This window comes from Eublepharis macularius, chromosome 2 (assembly GCF_028583425.1).
Source record: "Eublepharis macularius isolate TG4126 chromosome 2, MPM_Emac_v1.0, whole genome shotgun sequence".
Classification (NCBI taxonomy): Eukaryota; Metazoa; Chordata; class Lepidosauria; order Squamata; family Eublepharidae; genus Eublepharis; species Eublepharis macularius.
The window spans coordinates 123,433,701-123,452,591 of NC_072791.1; the positions used below are offsets into that span (position 1 = coordinate 123,433,701).

The following is an 18,891-nucleotide window of genomic DNA, read 5'->3' on the forward strand; positions in this document are numbered from 1 at the left end:
ATTCTCTCTTAACATTTGACAGTCTGTAAATTTAATTTATTTAATCTGTAAATTTTTCCATTGACTCATAAAAATATTTTCTTTGCAACCATTTTATCATACAGTTTTTGATCTGTTGCAATAGGATTTTATATACTTTCCCTAATAATTTTTTTTGAATCCCTGCTGATTAGTTGTTCAAACCCTGTTTTCTCTCTTAGTTGGCCAACTTCTTTGGATTGTTGTACTTTGGAAAGTTGTACCGCTTAATAATATGTCAAATATGATATGTTTTCCCCTTGAACTTGAATTTCTTGCATGTTATTTTCCTTTGCTAATCCATCATAAATTCATAATTTACATAATCAGTTTTCTTTCTTGTAATAATATTATAATAAGCATCTATTGGCGATGTCAATGGCAACATTGCTGGACTTAATTTGTTTCTGCATTGAAACCAAATTCTTGAGCTCTGAATCTGGCAATCAGTTTAGGTGTCAGCTTAGGGATGCCAGACCCCCGGCGGGGGCGGGGGATCCCCTGCCCCTGCCCCCACACCCCACCCCCACTTACCTGGCCAGCGGGGGGCCACGCACCTTCCATGTGCGCTCCCCTGTGGTGCTGCGTGTTCCTACGCACAGCAGCCACCAGGATCAGGCCAGTTTTTATGCAGATTGGGCCCATTTTGTGCCGCTGTGGAGTGCAGGAGTGCTCCCGCACTCCACAGTGGCTCAAAATGGGCCTGATTCATGCTAAAACGGGCCTGTTTAAGGTGCTGCGGAGCGCTCCCTGCGCTCCGCAGCGCCTCAAAACGGGCCCAATCCGTGGGCTCGTTTTGGGCTGCTGTGGAGGGCAGGAGCATTCCTGCGCTCCACAGCGGCCCCCAACCCAAGCCCCTGTGGAGCGTGGTGCACTCCTAGGGCTGCGTGATGATGTCACTTCCCCCCCTTCTCAAAGGTAAGAGCCAGGCCCCAATCCCCTGCTGGGAGATTGAGGGGGCCTGGCAACCCTATGTCAGCTCCAAGCCTTTTGTTCCTGGACTTTGGAGTTCTGTTGGACTTTTGTGTTTGACCTGATGAGGTCTGGATTACGAAACCAAAGCCTGTATAGTATTTTAGAATAGTTATTTAGTTTTATTATTTTCTTTCCAGACTTGCAGCACAATTTCCATATTTGTACTCTTCTGCACAATTCTTAATAAATTGTATTAATTATACTTTTGTGGTGTTATTTGGGTCTGGGGGCTTCAATTTGAGTTCAGTACTTTGGCCTATTTGGCTTCAGCCCCCAAATAATAGTTTTTGTGGAACTCAGCCTTTAGGCATCCTAACTTGAAGGGCTGACTTCTTGATTAACACCTGTAAGGATTAGAGACTCTGTTCCTCAGTGTCTAAGCTTAAGAGGGACTGGTGATGGCAATTGTTATCCTGGGAGGCGAGTTTCTTGCCACCCAGCAGTGTGTTTTCTTTCTCACTTCCACTCCTGAGCTTCTTGAAAACTTGAGAGGGGTCTGTGATAACTTTCACTAAGTATTCATATATACTTCAATTCATCTTCATGCCTTATTTCTTTTACATGAAACAACCTCAGCATCATGAGCGACAAGTACCTTTTCATGATGTGAAGAAATAACTTGTAATGTCTTTATGTGGCCTTTTAAAAATATACCCCTGGCACTGTTTTAACAACACAAGTGTGTAACTTGTTCAGCATCAAGATGTATTATGTGTAGGGTTACCAGTCCCCTGTTGGGGGTGGGTGATCTCTTGCTCCCACCCTTTACCCCTGCCACCACTTACTTGACTGGCGGGGGTGGGGGAAGGCAGGGGAAAGTGCCTCCTGGGGCACACAGGCTGAATTGGGCCCTTTGGGGCCTGAAATTGGCCTGGTGCAGAGTGTAAGAGCTTTCCACAGCCAGACCTGTGCTCTGCAACGAGCTGATTTCAGCCCCAAATGGGCCTGATTTGGCCCACTATGGAGCACGGGAGTGCTCCCAGGAGCGTCACGAACGATGCCCTGCATGATGATGTCACTTCCCATAAGTGACATTGCACAGCCTGGGAGTGTGCACGAAAACATCAACATAGGTGAGTGCCAGGTCTCTCACCTCCTGCCCAGAGGGTGAGGGGACCTGGCAACCCTTATTAAGTCTGTAAGTATGAAGGGCACAATTTTATTTTCTGGGCATACAATTAACACAGCTTGGACATTACTTTCAAACACGGTTCTTCTTCCAAATAATAGTTTGTGGGCAACTTCAAGGCTTAAATCTCTCATTGTGGAACTTAAAAACACTTAAATTGGTCATGCTTTTGTTCAGGGCCCAAGTTTAACATAGGACAAATTGGATCAGACTGAAAATTTACAAATGCAACTAACGTTTGAAAGTATGCGAGGAGGAGCTTGACTTCTGAAATAAACTGTCCTTTAATGTGATTTCTGGTACTTTATTCATTTTCTCCTTTTTCAGATTGCCATGACTGTGAAGAGGAACATTTTGAAATGGAAATTAAAAGCAATCAGAACAACAGGTAATCAAAATTCATCGCAATCAATTAAGATATAGCCTTGTTATATAACCAGTTTCTTTTTGCTTGCAAAGAAAAATAAATTGCATTTATTTTTGCAATAATCTCAGAAAAGCTGAAGTAATTCCATATGATAAAAGTGTCTACAGTCCTTTATCCCCTTTTAGTTCAATCACCCTAAGACCAGTCCTGTGATATTAAATATCTCCTTTTAAACCTTATAGTTAAAAACCATAATGGGTTGGACCCAAAGTGTTCCTTGAGTAGACAAGCACTTTCATTCATGCAGAAGTAGAGAAATTTTACCAGTTTCCTCTGTTTCACTGAAGACTCCCCTCCCCCATGACATTGTATAATGTTCCCAAGGTTCCCCTTATTTCCAGATGACACATTTTGTGCAATGCAGTGGACTCCAGTGGAAAGAGGGAGGTGAGAAGAAAATATTCTTTGAACAGTTCTCTTCTAAGTCCTTTGGATCTAACCCAAGGCACCATGGTTATGTGACATACTTTCTGAATGTTCCAAATGTTTTACACACATCAACTCACACTCACAATAACTCTGCAAGGTAGATTCATCTTATTATCTCCATATGACAGATGAATGACTGAGGCTGAGTCAGTGACTTGCCACGGACAATGTACTGATTGTTGGTTAGCCACATTTTGAATGAACTACTATTTGAAATGAGGTTTCCATCTCAGAGCTCATGCTCCTAACCAACATACTAGTTCTTGAACAAGCAACAGAGAGTGACAAGGGAAGTCATTAAAGCATAGAGCATGAAACTTATACCAACACAGTCCAATACTAATCCTTGGACCAGATTGGCTTCTTATAACGTTTCTTAGTATTTTGAATTTCAGCATGCTTTCACTAAAGTATTAGAAGTCTCAGAAATTACTCTTCAGTTATACTGAAATGTGAAATAATGTGTATATTTTAAAAGGTACAAGAAGTGCTTCTTATTTATTGCCATCTATAGAACAGTTAGTATGAAAACTACTTTGCAACAGAATTCATTTTCATAATAACAGGTTTCACATTAATATTTCCATTTTACTGATTAGGAAAGTGGAAACACAGTAACTGTAAAAGCAGTTTCCCTTGATTCAGCTTTATAATAATGGGCTCATCATGGTTTAGCAATTGCCAGTATACATAACTGTTGACAAAAATATATTGATCAGTGATTAACGTAACAATGAATTATAGGTTTGGGTCTAGTCAGCATTTTAATTCAATCTTATCAAATTCCTCTCCTTACAACAACCCCTATCCTACCTGGACTTTCTCCCATGCAGGTCCCATGACCCCCAACATAGGCTTGTTAGTGATCAAAGGGGACCATCTCCTTCCTTTTCCACCAGTATACTGGTTGGTCCAACCCATCAGTTCAGAACTTTATGAATATGGCACTCTGATTAAGATTGCCCTGATATTCCCAGAGCAATTTCATGAATGTGTGCCATGCATACTTTATTTTAAAAACATTCTGCACCTAAGCATACTTCTGTGAACCCTTCATGACAGAGACCATGCATGCATCTGTCTAAATATGAATGGCAGTCTCAACTATGTGGATAGATCCAGAGGACTTAGCCGTGTTAGTCTGTAGTTGCAAAATAATGAAGGGTCCAGTAGCACCTTTAAGACTAACCAACTTTATTGTTGATAAGCTTTTGACAACCACAGCTCTCTTCATCAGATGCAAGATGCAAGTCTTGCATCTGACGAAGAGAGCTGTGGTTCTCGAAAGCTTTATGCTACAATAAAGTTGGTTAGTCTTAAAGGTGCTACTGAACTATGTGGATGTGAGCAATGAATCTAGACTTGCCTTTCCTGTCTTCACTCTAAAGCTGGCAGCATGTGCAACAATATGCTATGATCTGTAAATTAGCCTCTAAATGCTAAAGTATCAAATGCTATATCCGAAATGTCAAATGTATTAACAAAATCCTATTAGAGCATTTTGATTAGCTGAATAAAAAGACAAGCTGGTCTGTAAAATTATTCATTGGTAATAAAGGTAAAATGAAGAGATAATACTTAATATTCAGTCCAATATTTCACAGTGATTTTAGAGTTTGTGCCAAAGAGATGAAGGTTCCTTATGTACGACTGGAACGATTGAAGATATGCACATCAGAATCGGGAGAGCTTCCAGTATTCAAACTGCAGCCTCAGAAGAATGAACATGATGGGACTTTCCTGTTGATAATTGAATGCGGTACCCAGTCTTCAAGGATGGCTATTAAGGTAAATACAACTGGTTTGAATGCACTCTGTCTTCCTTCCACTGACACAGATATAGAATCAAATTTGATGATCTTCAGATTTGATTGTGATCAAACAACACCTATATGGTGTTTTTTAGTCACAGCAGTGGATTTCAAAGCATTGCTCAAGGGACTTGCATTTCTCTATTGTGGGACTTTGTTATTCAGTAACACATTGCTTTCATCCAGTTCAAGCGCCATATAACATGCATATCAAAATGTTTCTCAAACCATGATTAGTTCAAAACTGAGAATTAAATTTGCCAGATATAATGGAAAAGTAACTTTTCCCATCACATTTGGCATGCAGCATAGTGTTCTCAAGGCCTACCATCATCCAATCTGCCCAGAATAGTTCAAGTTGCAAAATCAATAATGGCTGAATGACTGATGATATCATTACTGAATGATTAATTCATTTATTGTAATGTAATTGGAGATAATTTAAGTTATACTGGATATCTCCATACTAGTAACAAAGCCCGTTGTGGGGAAAAAATACAACGAGCTCTAGAAAGGGGAGAGAGGGCAGGCAGCATTGCTCCTGATCCCCACCAGGTGAAGGGGAAGACACTTCTGCCTGCTCCACTCCTGATCCTGGCTGGGTGAAGGAGGGGCAGGCATTGTCACTTGCTCCATGCCTGCTCATGGCCAGGTGAAGGAGGATGGGCAGTGCCCATCACTGATCCCAGTAAGGAGAAACGGCAGACGGGCATTGCCACCTGCTCCGTGCCTGATCCCGGCTGGGTGAAAGGGGGACTGGCATTGCCCCCTGCTCAATGCCTGATTCCTGCCAGATGAAGGGGGAATGGGCATTGCCACCTGCTGCATGCTTGATTCTGGCTGGTCTTCATCTGAAAGAAAAAGAATATATTAATACTTCATCCAAGCATGAGAATTGGTTGTTGTGTCCTTTTTTCTTTTGCATGGCTTTAAACAAATGAAGAATATACAAGCACCATGAATGAGTCATTGAAAGTTTTACCCATGGAGTGTTTATCAGAGTTTGAACATCTATTTACTGATAGCAGTATTCATGAGTGGATAGAAGAGATTTATTGAATGCTAGAGAGACTTTTCTACTTTTGTATACGGCCCACTCAGTTTTGATACCATTCTGTATTGATTGTATTTATATCAATATCTATTGGGTACTTTGAATTATTTATATTAATATTTATTAGGAACTTTGAACTATTTATTAGAAGCACTAGACACTTTGCATTGGAATACACTTTATAATTGTATGCACTGATTCTTGTTATTATTGTTGTTCAGTGTGCCTGATCCTGGCTGGATGAAGGGGGGATGGGCATTGCCACCTGCTTCTTGCCTGATTCCCACCAGATGAAGGGGGTGGGCATTGCTGCCTGCTCCGTGCCTGATCATTGCTGCCCCCTCTGCACCTGCTCCCAGCCGAGTGAAGAGGGGGTGGGCATTGCCACCTGGTTCACCCCGATTCCCACTGGGTGAAGGGGACAGGCATTGCCACCTGATCCTGGCTGGGTGAAGGGGGTGGGCATTGCCACATGCTCTGCATCCTGATTGCTGCTGGGTGAAGGCAGGGGGCGGGAGGGTGGGATCGGCTTGCACTTTCCACCATGGTGCACTCTCTGGCTGCCTCAACCTGGGCTCCCCACAGCAGCAGCACCCTCTGGAGGCACACCAGGGTAAGAAGCGAGTTATCTTGAATATGGCTTTCCTTTTATATAATAGGATAGGTTCCATTGCCATATTATTTAAGGGAATGATGGTGTTCAGTGCGTTATGCTGTAAAAAGATGCAATGAAATGGAAATTCGCACTGGCAAGTGCAGTAAGACTTCCATCCACATTGCTGAATTCATTACTGATTGCTGCTTTTTATCTTGTTATTGATCTCTGCTGCCTTTATTTGTTTAAAGTTTTATTGCTGTTTTCATTATTTTCTTTATTCTTCTGTAGGATGCTGTTTTAGATATTTAGATTTTTTTAAAAAAATTATATTATCACTTTATCATATTTTAATCTTACATGAGATACTTTATGTGCCATTCTAATGTAGAAAGATGGGATATAAATCTTCTAAATAAATAATACTGGAGACATTTATTCACTATATTTAAGCTTCTGTATGTAACTTGGCTTTCACTTTTCTTCCAAGGTCAATCAAGGAAATCCACCTGAAGGACTAAATGGCAAGCCTAAGAAGACAGAAGACAGACGAATCCCTTCAAGCCAACCAACAGAGCAAGCGTTACCTTCCACTATAGATCACAGGTTCAGTAATAGTATGAAAAAAACTGTCCTTCCCCAGGAAGATAGCCCAATTGAGAACGAGGACTTCTGCGCTGTTTGTCTGAATGGAGGAGAACTGCTGTGCTGTGATTACTGCCCAAAGGTGTATCACCTCTCATGCCATGTTCCTGCTTTGCTCAGCTTTCCTGTGTGAGTACAAATAGCACAAGAAATATCTGCTCCTTTCGGCACATTTATAGAATGTTTGATACTTTCATAACCCATGTTTTTGTTACAGACTGTGATATCTTATTGCCGTGGTTTGGGTGCTTTTGTTAAATTGATTGTTTTGGAGTGTCTTCATAGCTGCATTGCCTTCTCATTCTTTGCTGGTTTTCCGATGTGTTTCCACTGAGTTTTCTTTGGTCCAGTGTTTCCAATCAAAATGCATTGGAGGCATATTTTATTCCTTCTGGAATATCTGTCCCAATTCAAATTGTGCCGCCCACTATGCTGTCCTTTTGGGTGGCTTCTGTTTTTTAATTTCTTTCCATACTAGCACGTCGAAGTGACATATTCCTGCTGCATATACGTGTTTTGAAAACACCATATCAGCAAGGCTGAGTTAAAGCAATCTAACATAACAGCAAACCTGTGGGAGTTCAGGGAATCTCCTAGGAGAGAAAAGATATCTCTGGGTTTGTTTCCAATCTGGGGTGAGGAGACGATGTAGAAGGTGCTAAGAACATCCCACTGAAACCTTGACTGTTTCGAGTGAATCATTGAGTAGATGCCCAGCTATAGCCACAACAATAGCCATCAATTTACTTTGCAAGTGATTTGAGTCTCTAAATTTTGAATCCAGTAGCAACAAATATGATTCCCCCTCAAGGGCCCTGTCAACCAAACAGCTGTATCGCTCTGAAGAGAAAGCCATTTTGCTGCTTGTTGTTTCAAGTGCTGTCCTCCTGGACTGTATGGTTTAGGCAAGCAATGAGTCTTTTTTTCTTAATTTTATTTTTTTAATATTAAATTTTTAACAGTTAACCATAAAACATTACAACAATAAAGAGCAAATCAACGAGTGTACATAAGGAATATAACATATCATACAAATCTTACAGTCTTAACATGTTATTACTGTTATTAAAATGTTAGACATCTTTAGCGTTGAAATGACTGAGCAATAATTTAGTGTAACCAAAAAAACGATAAATGTTTAGGGGGGTGTATATCCTTGACAATTAAAAATTCAAAAAACTGAAGCCATTTAGTTGCAAAATCAGGGTCTTTCGGGCAAGGTTGTGATTGTCTTGTAGTTTCTAAAACCTTTTCTTGTATATAAAAGTCCCATAGCTTAATTAGCCAATTTTCAATAGAAAGGATTCTGGGAGATTTCCAGTTGGATGCTAATAGTAACTTAGCAGCCATCAAAAAATTGCAAATTAACTCTTTCCTTATTTTAGGTATGTTCACAGTCTCCCATTGGCTCAAAAATAATAATTTTGGGTCGAGTGGGATAAAATATCCCGTAATATCTTGTAGGCTTGTTAATACCTCCTTCCAAAATTTCTCAACAAATGGGCAAGCCCACCAGCAATGTGTGAAAGTACCTACACCTCCGCACCCTTTCCAACAGAGTGGAGAATGCTTTGGGGAAATCAGTGAAAGTTTTTGAGGGGTCAAGTCGCAACGATGAAGAATTTTGTAGGATTGTACTTTTGTAGAAGTAATATTTGATTGTAGTAAATTAGAGGTCCAAATTGCTTTCCATTGGTCTACAGTGATTTCTGAATTATAGTCTCGCTGCCAATTCTGTTGATATTTTAAAAGTTTGGTTTCTAAAGTGTTTAGAAGCAGATTGTATAATTTATATATTAGTCCCTTTTGAGATGTGTTTTTTTGGTTTAAAATAATCTCAAATTCCGTCAGAGGAGCGTTACTAATTTGTGTTACCTTAATGTGGTTTGCCATGTGAGCTAGTTGGAAATAAGTGAACCATTGTAGTTTATGTTGTAATTTTTGTTCTATTTCTGATTTGTCTAATATGCCTTTAGTTGTAGTGATATCAATTAGTTTAGTTATATCATTTTGTTGCCAGATGCTCAGCAATGAGTCTTCTAGGGAAGTTATTTGTATCTCTAATTGTGATCTCTTCCCCCCTCCCCCAAAAGAAAAAATACCATGTTGGAAATGAAAAAGAAAATGTTTAATGATATGCTCCCATATATCACAATTGTTTATTGTTGAATGGCACCTCGGAGAAAAATGCACACAGAGAAAGAAAACACCCCCCCCCCTTTCCTCAACAACAGTCTAAGCTCAGACAACGTATCATTGACTGGCTGGGTAGAGCATTAGGTAAATCTGCCTTGTTTTGAACTTGCTCTCCTGCAGCTTTATAGTGATTGTTATTTCTCCCAGTAGTCTTCCTCTTTCTGGGGAACCAATACAGCAATGTTCTTTGCAGACTTTGCTAAACTAAAATATGGTTGAGGGCATGCTAGTAATTAAAAAAGAGGGTAGTGGCCTCCCCAGCCAATGGAAACAACTTCTCAACGGTGAGAAAAGAAGGAGCCAGTCAGTGACAAGGCATGTTTGCTAATGGAAAAATGATGGCCATGGGCATTTCTTATGGTACTTGCATATCCAATTATCACTTAAACACATGCACAAAAAGACAAAAATGCACCAAGTCATACAGTATGTAAGTAAGGTTGCAAACAGAAATGGGGGCAGCACAGTTAAACTTGCTATATGAACTCCCCTTGCCAGTCTGCCATATTGGGAGCCACACAGGAAATGAGGAAAACACTAGACTTGTGTGAACCAGTTTGGTGTAGTGGTGACGGGACTCTAATCTGGAGAACCAGGTTTGATTTCTTACTCCTCTACTTGAAGCCAGCTAGGTGACCTTGGGTTAGTCACAGCTCTCTGGAGCTCTCTCAATCTTACCCACCTCATAGGGAGATTGTTGTGGGGATAACAACATACTTTGTAAACTGCTCTGAGTGGGTGTTAAGTTGTTCTAAAGGGTGGTATATAAATTAAAAGTTATTATATTATTATTTCTTTTGTTATTAATTACAGTAATAAAAATGAGGCATTTCACAATCATAGTAATTAATATGAAAATGAAATAAATTCCCTATCTAAATAGCCTATATGGGGAAAAAGCCACATGATTTGCTTTCATTTCCTATGAGCAACTTTTCTGTCTAACCTCTTTCCTCTTTTTACTGTATTTTCCTAATAAGGGCATAAAGCTGTGTTCATTAAGGGGAGGGGGAGCCTCTTGGTCTTCTTGATTGTGGCCCCTAACTTTACATACACATTTACATATGTGTGAGGTAGTCCAATCCTGAAGCATATGGCTTGTGAGTTTGAATCAGATAAGAGCTGGTTTCACATTCTGGAAAGTGCCAGATTGTAGGGAATCAATTCAGAAAGAGAAAGATTGTTTGCAAGTTTTCTTGTGCTAAAGTACAGTGTAGTATTTTATTATTACTTGCTTAGCTTTCTGCTTGAATATAGTTTGTTCTGTTTTGTGAGTGCTGTGAGTGTTGTCTTCTTTCTGCAGAATTTTTCGTTTTTACTTGAGGTTTGCTCCCCTATCCCCATTCTTCCCTTGACTGTCTCTTGCTTTCTCCTGTGACTTATGACTGTTTGGAGGCCAATTTAATCTCCCTCAGTCTTATTTGCTTCATTAGTTCTTTATCAGTGTGTGATTGGCTGTGTTGCCTGAGTGTGCCTGAACATGTACTGAATCCTTTTGATTTTTAATTTGTGCCTCGCCACCCCCCAAGCTGCTGCAGTTCTTTGGGAATTACAGTTAATTTAGGATTTGTCTGCTTTGTGTAACTCAGTCTGGGTTGTATGTCTGGGTGTCCCAAGTATAACCCAACCACAACACTTTATTTTGTCACTCACAGTCCAGTAATAAAATTACATACATTTCATAAACATATTATACTATCTTATCTGACATCTGTGCATAAACACAGCGCATCATGACTGGCAGGGGATCGTCTGGCTCTGGTGGGAAGAATGTGCAGCATGGTGTGGGCACATCTGGCAGAGGGAAAGGGAGATGAAGGGGTGATTTTGAAATAGCAGCAGATCCAACAGAAGTAGCAGTCTGTCTGGCACTGAAAGTCCGCCCCCACAAGCTCAAGCTACTGTTCTTCAAGCTAAGTAGCTGCAGTGCCAACTCCTCACGCAGCTTTATGTGTTACTATTTCCTATCAATTCTCCCATAGACTTTAATGTTAAACATGGGCACCTTTATTGCCTCAAAAAAGAGGACCTCTGTATTCAATCTGTCTGATATTTGGTAGTATGGATGTCTTGGTGGAATACTGTAATTACCCCGAGTTTTGTCTAGTTCAGACAGAACCAGGAAGGGGGAGGGGAAATACTTCCATTAAAATCAATGGGAAATAATAACAAAATAGAATTATGAAAACGAAACAACAATAATGAAAGAAACAGTTATGAAACAAAACCATACAAAACAGCCTAATAATGAAAGTCCCTTTGAGAATTAATAGTAAAAATGAAAGATTTGAGGGGAAAAAACCCTCCCATGCATAAGTCTAGAAAACACAGGTGCTGCAGTGTGGAAAACACCTGTGGTTCATTCTGTGTCACTCATACTCTATATTAGAGTTGAGTACGGTCCAGAAAACAGACCAAAATTTCGCACGGTCTGGCCTGGTTCATGGTTCACGAACACACAGTTCGTGGGACTCACCTTTTTCACGAATTTTGGTCTGTTGGTCTGTGGTCCATGAGTCCAGACATCCTGGTGCTGATCTATAAATTCCCTAGGCAATGGAAAGGATGTCCGCAGACCTTTTGCAGCCCTTAAAAAATCAATAGGCTGCTCTGCCTGCCGAGCAGAGAGCTCCCACTCTGCTCTATGGAGCAAGACGCAAGAATGAATTCCCCAGGCAATGGAGGGGTGGACGTTCTGCAGCCAATCTTAGCCCTCAAAATGCAGATAGGCAGCTCTGCCTGCCAACCAGACAGCTCCCATTCTGCTCTATGGAGCAAGGAGCAAGAATGAATTTCCTAGGCAACGGAGGGGTGGACATTCTGTAACCATGGCAACACCAATGTTAGCCCTCAAAATGCAGATAGGCAGCTCTGCCTGCCAACCAGACAGCTCTCATTCTGCAAGGAAGGGGTGGATGTACTGCTGCCAATCTCAGCCCTCAAAACCTTGATAGGCAGCTCAGCCAACCAGAGAGCTCTTATTCTGCAAGGGAGGGGTGGATGTCCTGCAGCCAATCTTAGCCCTCAAAACGTAGATAGGCAGCTCTGCCTGCCAACCAGATAGCTCCTATTCTGCTCTATGCGAGCAAGGCGCAAGAATGAATTCCCTAGGCAACGGAGGGGTGGACATTCTGCAGCCATGGCAACACCAATGTTAGTCCTCAAAACGCAGATAGGCAGCTCTGCCTGCCAACCAGAGAGCTCTCATTCTGCAAGGGAGGGGTGGATGTTCTGCAGCCAATCTCAGCCCTCAAAACCTTGATAGGCAGCTCAGCCAACCAGAGAGCTCTTATTCTGCAAGGGAGGGGTGGACGTTCTGCAGCCAATCTTAGCCCTCAAAACGTAGATAGGCAGTTCTGCCTGCCAACCAGACAGCTCCCATTCTGCTCTATGCGAGCAATGAGCAAGAATGAATTCCCTAGGCAACAGCTGGGAAGGATTCTCTGTGGTGAGTGAGGGGGCTCTTCCCCCACCCCTTTCTGTTTGATTTTGCGTCACTGCAACTTTTTAGTGCTGCTAGCCAATGCAAGTCAATTGGCATTTGCGACTCCAGTATCTACTGAAAGTTTCCTAGGAGCGACCACTTTGGGGGTCTGTAACTCAGATGTCTGAAATGCAATCTTGACCAAACTTGGAGGGTGGCTGGAGGAGAGGCTGCTGAAGATTCTCTGTGAGTTTGGACTCTCTGGGTGTGAAGAAGTGGAGCCAGGGCTTCCAGAAGTGACAGACAACAGACCGATGAACCGGGCCATGAATGGGGCTGGTCCGTGGAAAGTTCATGGTCTGTGGTCTGTGAAAATCGACGGACCACAGGCTGGTAGTCTGTGGGGTTTTCCCGGTCCGTGCCACCTCTACTCTATATGTATGTGTTGCAGTGGCTAATTTCATGTTGGATACTTTCACTTTGAAATTGTCCTGCTGCTTCTGCCAGCTCGTGCACACATGATGATCAACAGCCATCCTGTGGCCTTTTTGGTGGAAGCAAGGAACCAGCTCTTGGTAGCTATCTAGAAACTACTAGGAAATGGTAAAGGTAAAGGAGTGTTCTAGTAAAATGCAGATAATAACTGGAAGAGAGATAGGCAGAAGTAGGGGAATGATCTTGGAAGCTGAAGGTGACAAAAAACATAAAAAGGCAAGGCCTATTCTAATCTTACAAAGTTTGTATCTGTTAGAGGATTATTGAAGCCAGAGATTCATCAATCTGACTTGGAACCCTAATACTCAAACAGATTCTACTTTGAATTCAAGCTGCATTCACATGTCATGTTAAACTGCAGTTTCCCATGACAGGCAGTCACAAATATGGCTCGTTTTGCATGCCCATTCACTTCCCTTGCTCTTTCCCCTCTTTTCTTATACAGAGATTCCTGGTTTAAAACTCACTCTGGTTCCCCAAGATACATGAATGCAGATGCCCGAGTAACTCAGGGTTTGTTTACTCCTCACAAACAGGAATTCCAAGTATGTGATTTATAATTCTGGTTTTTGAGGAGAAAACATACTCCAATTCATCCAGGTCTCTGAATATGTACATTAGTGTGCACATGGAGTTAGTTTTGAACCAGAAATCCCAGTGAAGCAGGAAGAAGGAGGATTGAGAAGAGTGCATGGCAAATTGCAGCTCAGCATGACATCTGAATAAGTGGTGCTATGTGCCAAATAACTGGGGCAATAACAGATTTTCTCCTTATTTGTGTTTAAGGATTTTGAGTATGGCAGGGAATGCCATTAGGTTTTATGAGACTGATACGTCACATTTTAATGCAAATTAGGTATTTTGTCAGGAGACTCTCATTTTTTCTCTGTGATACAAATGAAGATCAATATTGACAATGACAATCTGGAGCGCCAAAGGACCCTTGATGTCTACTTTTAAGTTAACTTTTTTCATTTTTCTACATACCTGGAATCTACAAAAAACTGTTTTATCCTAGCTCCTTTCCTCTGCCCTTGCTTGTGGCATCCTTGTCTGCTTCTTGCCACCTGTTATTCAACTCATCCATTCCTAAAGGATCTTCTGTAGTTTCCAGCCAAGCAGCCTTCTGCTTGCATTGGCCAGCACAACAGAATCTTCATCATACTTATTAAGGCTTTCTGAGGATGGTGTTTTCATTCAGACATTCACTAATCTAAAGCAGCAATCTACTAGTGTGTTTTATTCTGTGTTTCAGAGGGGAATGGGTGTGTACACTTTGTCGCAATGTTGAGAAGCCAGAGGTAGAATATGACTGCGAAAACACACGCTTCAGCTACAGCAACACACTAATGCCCACAAGAGCACTTTATGGCCTTGATGACTATGACCAGAAGGTAAGTCTAGATATCAAGATATCAATATAGGAATATAGAGAAGGAATGACAAAGCCTCTTTTCTTCTCCAGTGATGTCCACCACCTCTTAAGTACATGTACGAATAATAAGGCCAAGTGAATGCATTGAACTCCTCTCTGGTGCAACTTGGTGTCAATTCACACAGCCATTTTTGAAAAGTATATAACCCAAATGTGTAATGTCTTCCAATATACCATACTTTACAAAACTGTATATACAATACTGTATATAGGATATATACAATACTGTATATACAATACTTTATAGAACTGTATATACAATACAGTACTGTACAATAGTGTAAAATACAGTACAATAACTATATATACAATACTTACAGAACTGTATATACAATACTGTACTGTACTCACTATATCCACCTTGAATCTCAGTGAGAAGGGCAGACTATAGAGTAAAATAAAAATAAAATAAATAAAATACTTTGGCTTGTTAAACCCATCTTGGGATTTCCTCCTTACATTTTGAGATCATGACGTCCTACATTCTAGAACACCTTTAAAAATGGGTAGAATCTTTTACAAAACACAGTAAGACTCAAACTAGCTATTATCCCATTAATTTTAGCTGGATTATTTAGAACATAGAATAGGAAGATTGATAAATAACCTGTACAAAACCTTTTAACTAACACCAAACAAGTGGTGACACAGCTAATTTTTAAAATGTTTATGTGTTACAGAAGTGTGAGAAACTGGTACTTTCACTGTTCTGCAATAACCTGAGTCTACCATTCCATGAACCAGTCAGCCCCCTTGTAAGTATTACACAAGGTCAGAAAATCACTCTGGAAATCCTGTTTTTGGTCTCTTATCTTTTTCTGTATTCTAGACTGTACTATATTTCTATCAAACAATCCTGTTGACCTGACAGGCACTAGTTCACCTCTTTCAGTGAAATGGCATGTATCCTATTATATAAAAGACAAGCCATATTTCAGATGACTCACTTCTTACCTGGGTACGCCTCCAGAGGGCGCCGCTGCGATGGGAAGCCCCGGTGAGGTAGCCTGAGCCTCCAGAGAGCACACCGTGGCGGAAAGCACAGGTAAAGCGGCCTGTCCTGCCTTCACCCGGCGGCAATTGGGGTGGGGAGGAAGTGGCAATGCCCTCTCACACCCCCCACTTTCACCCAGCAATGATCGGGGTGCAGAGCCGCATCCACCTTCACCCAGTGGGAATCAGGGGCGGAACAGGTGGCAATGCCCACCCCCTCTTCACCCGGACGGGAGCAGGTGCAGGTACAGAGGGGGCAGCAATACCCACCCCCCTTCACCTGGCCACGATCAGGCATGGAACAGGCAGCAATGCCTGCCCCCTTCACCTGGCGGGAATCAGGCATGAAGCAGGTGGCAATGCCCATCCCCCCTTCATCCAGCCAGGATCAGGTGCACAGCAGGTGGCAATGCCCACTCCCCCTTTATCTGGTGGGAATTACATGGGGAGAAGGTGGCAATACCCACCCCCCTTCACCACATGAGAATTAGGCGTGGGGCAGGGGGCAATGCCAGTCCCCCTTTCACCTAGCCGGGATCAAACGTGGGGCAGGCGGCAATGCCCTTCCGCCATTTCTCCTCGCCGGGATCAGACGTGGAGCATGTGGCACTGCCCACCCCCCTTCACCTGGCCATGAGCAGGCATAGAGCAGGTGACAATGCCTGCCCCCCTCTTCAACCAGCTGGGATCAGGCACAGAGCATGTGGCAATGCCCCCTCTTAACCTGGCCGGAATCAGGAGTGGAGCAGGTGGCAGTGATGCCCGCCCGCCCTCCCCTTTCTTGAGCCCCTTGTATTTTTTCCCACAATGGGCTTTGTTACTAGTCATGCCATAATAGTCTAAGCTCAGGGCTGAGAGGAAAGATTTATTTCTTCAGTGTTTTTATTCACACATGTTGAAAAGGAATTATCACATGGTTATGAGCATGATTGCAGAATGTGGACATTTTTCCTGATTCAGAATGTTCTTTCACAGGTTTGATGCCTCATCATTAGTTCTATTGCTATAATCATTCAGAGAGAGGCCCTTTCAATGCTTTTATATGCCCTTTCAGTCTCCTTTTTTTAAAGTAATGCAAGCTGAACTCTTTCCATCTTGTCTCCTGGTTTATAGTTAGTACTTGGATGGGAGGCCTCCAACGAAGTCCAGGGTCTCTATGCAAAGGCAGGCAATTGTGACTCACCTCTGTTCATCCCTTGCCTTGAAAACCCTATGGGTTTGCCATAAGTCAGCTCTGACTTGATGGCTACACACATTATTTAAAGAGTTCTTTGCTTGACTTCCTACATAGCCCCATCCTTTTAGTTTTACTCCTTGTCTTATTTGTAAGATGAATAAAATACCGGCCTAGTTCACTGGAATGTTTAGAGGCATGTGAGACTATTGTGATAATCCTTTGCCCAATGTCTTTCTTCCTTGATAGGCTCGTCATTATTATCAGATCATCAAAAGACCTATGGACTTATCCACTATACGGAAAAAGCTCCAAAAAAAGAACAAATTCCACTACTCCACCTCTGAGGAACTGGTAGCAGATGTGCGCCTGATGTTCTGGAACTGCGCAACATTCAACTATGTAACTATCTATGATTCAGAAAGTAGCACAAAGTATCACCATTGTAAAGAATTAGGGTTATTTTTTCTTGCTGTGCATATTTTGATTTGGGCTCCTGTTCTTCAGCCCAGCTCTGAATAGTCCCACGGTTACAATTGGTTACAAAGTGTGTATTTAAAAAAGGCAAGGTATCCACTGTGCTGTTGTTGATATCAGTGTCTGCCTATTATCTTGGAGATGGCATTGGACAAAGAGTGGCACAAGGTTTAGGCTTTACATTGAGATGGGTATGAAAATTATGAATAATTCTGAAAAGTAGAGACCTTGTTTAGTGATAATAAATTATTAGAATAAAAGATTCTAATAATTATCAGTGTTTGCAGTGACTATACACTAAGGGCAATGAGAGCGGGTGAAGTGTACAAGATCTGGTAGGAGCATTAGAAAATTAAAAGGTTCCTATGCCTAGCAAGAGAGAAAGTAGGTCTTACACAGTGAACAACACACTAATGCAACACTTTCTGTTGCCTTTCCTTGTAGCCTGATTCAGAGGTTGCTGAGGCTGGACGATGCCTGGAAATATTCTTTGAAAGCAAACTAAAAGATGTTTACCCAGGAAAACATTTCTCCTTGGTGCAGCAAGATGATTCTGATTCTGAGGAAGTGGAGCATGAGAATAGCCAAGCAGCTTCAAAGGGATTCAATTGGCCATCATACCAGCAAGAGTGTATCCAGCCCAAAAGAAGGCGACGGCATGCTGTAAGAATGCAAACGCAAAAATACTTGGTTGCAAAAAGGCCACACTTGACAAAATATGTGGGAATATGCTGTCCGATGTGGGTCAGATAAGGCTGGCCCTTTCTGTAAGTTGAATTCCAAAATGATACGCATGGTCAGTGTTAAACATGTCTATAGGAACAAAGGGGTGAGTAACTGAAGTTCTCACAAGCCACCTACCTATTTTGCCAAGCAGAAGGCTGTAAAATAGTATTCAAAAAGATTAGATCTTCTAGCTATTCATACTTTGCTTCCTTTGTATGCAGGAAAGTGAAAAAACAAAAAGACCGATGTTTTGGCCAGCTAAAGGACTTTCACAGGTGTAACGTCTGCATTGGTGCTCGATATGTTGTGAAGAACCCACAAGAGCAATCAAAATAAATGACAGTCATTAAAAATGTGGGAGAAAATAAGAAATTACACTTCGATATTTCACCTGACTTTCACCCCAGTGACTGACCAACTTTATTTCAAGACCCTTTGGGGAGACTACATTTTTAATCTTTCTCTGGGTAGCCATTCTGTCTAATAATTTGTATTTACACTAATGTTTTGGTTATATGGAATAGCAACTGTTAAAAAGGGACATTTGTTTTTCTAGTTTCTTTATTTCTTACAATCTTTTCACTTCATAGATCAGGACTAACATAACTATCTAGCAATGTTATCATATTCTGTACATGTTTATATCGGATTAAAATGTAACCATTTTACCATAGGTAGCATTGTTTAAATCTGTCATGTCTATATTGAATTACATGAATTCAAAATATATCTAATATTAGGAATGCACCACCCAGCTCCATTAAGTGACAGAATTGCATGCAAGATCTACTCCTTATTTCTGGAAATGATGTCTGGTCCCTTCATCTTTTGCAAGGACTAGAGGATAACTATGGGCTGAAATAGCTCAACATTTTTAAGTAGGTTGGA

The 18,891-nt window shown here is 41.5% G+C and overlaps 1 protein-coding gene across 1 annotated transcript in view; it reads left to right on the top strand.

Annotated features, from left to right (window-relative positions):
• The window catches only part of TRIM66 (tripartite motif containing 66), a 64,097-nt gene extending 45,743 nt beyond the window's left edge, over positions 1 to 18,354 (top strand). The window contains exons 12-19 of the mRNA XM_054969990.1: positions 2,450 to 2,510; positions 4,592 to 4,766; positions 6,929 to 7,212; positions 14,454 to 14,592; positions 15,314 to 15,388; positions 17,050 to 17,202; positions 17,722 to 17,940; positions 18,225 to 18,354. Of these exons, the coding sequence (XP_054825965.1) occupies positions 2,450 to 2,510; positions 4,592 to 4,766; positions 6,929 to 7,212; positions 14,454 to 14,592; positions 15,314 to 15,388; positions 17,050 to 17,202; positions 17,722 to 17,940; positions 18,225 to 18,284 (1,166 nt within the window). The 3' untranslated portion in view covers positions 18,285 to 18,354. The remainder of the gene's footprint in view (positions 1 to 2,449; positions 2,511 to 4,591; positions 4,767 to 6,928; positions 7,213 to 14,453; positions 14,593 to 15,313; positions 15,389 to 17,049; positions 17,203 to 17,721; positions 17,941 to 18,224) is intronic.
• Positions 18,355 to 18,891: the final 537 nt, after the last annotated feature.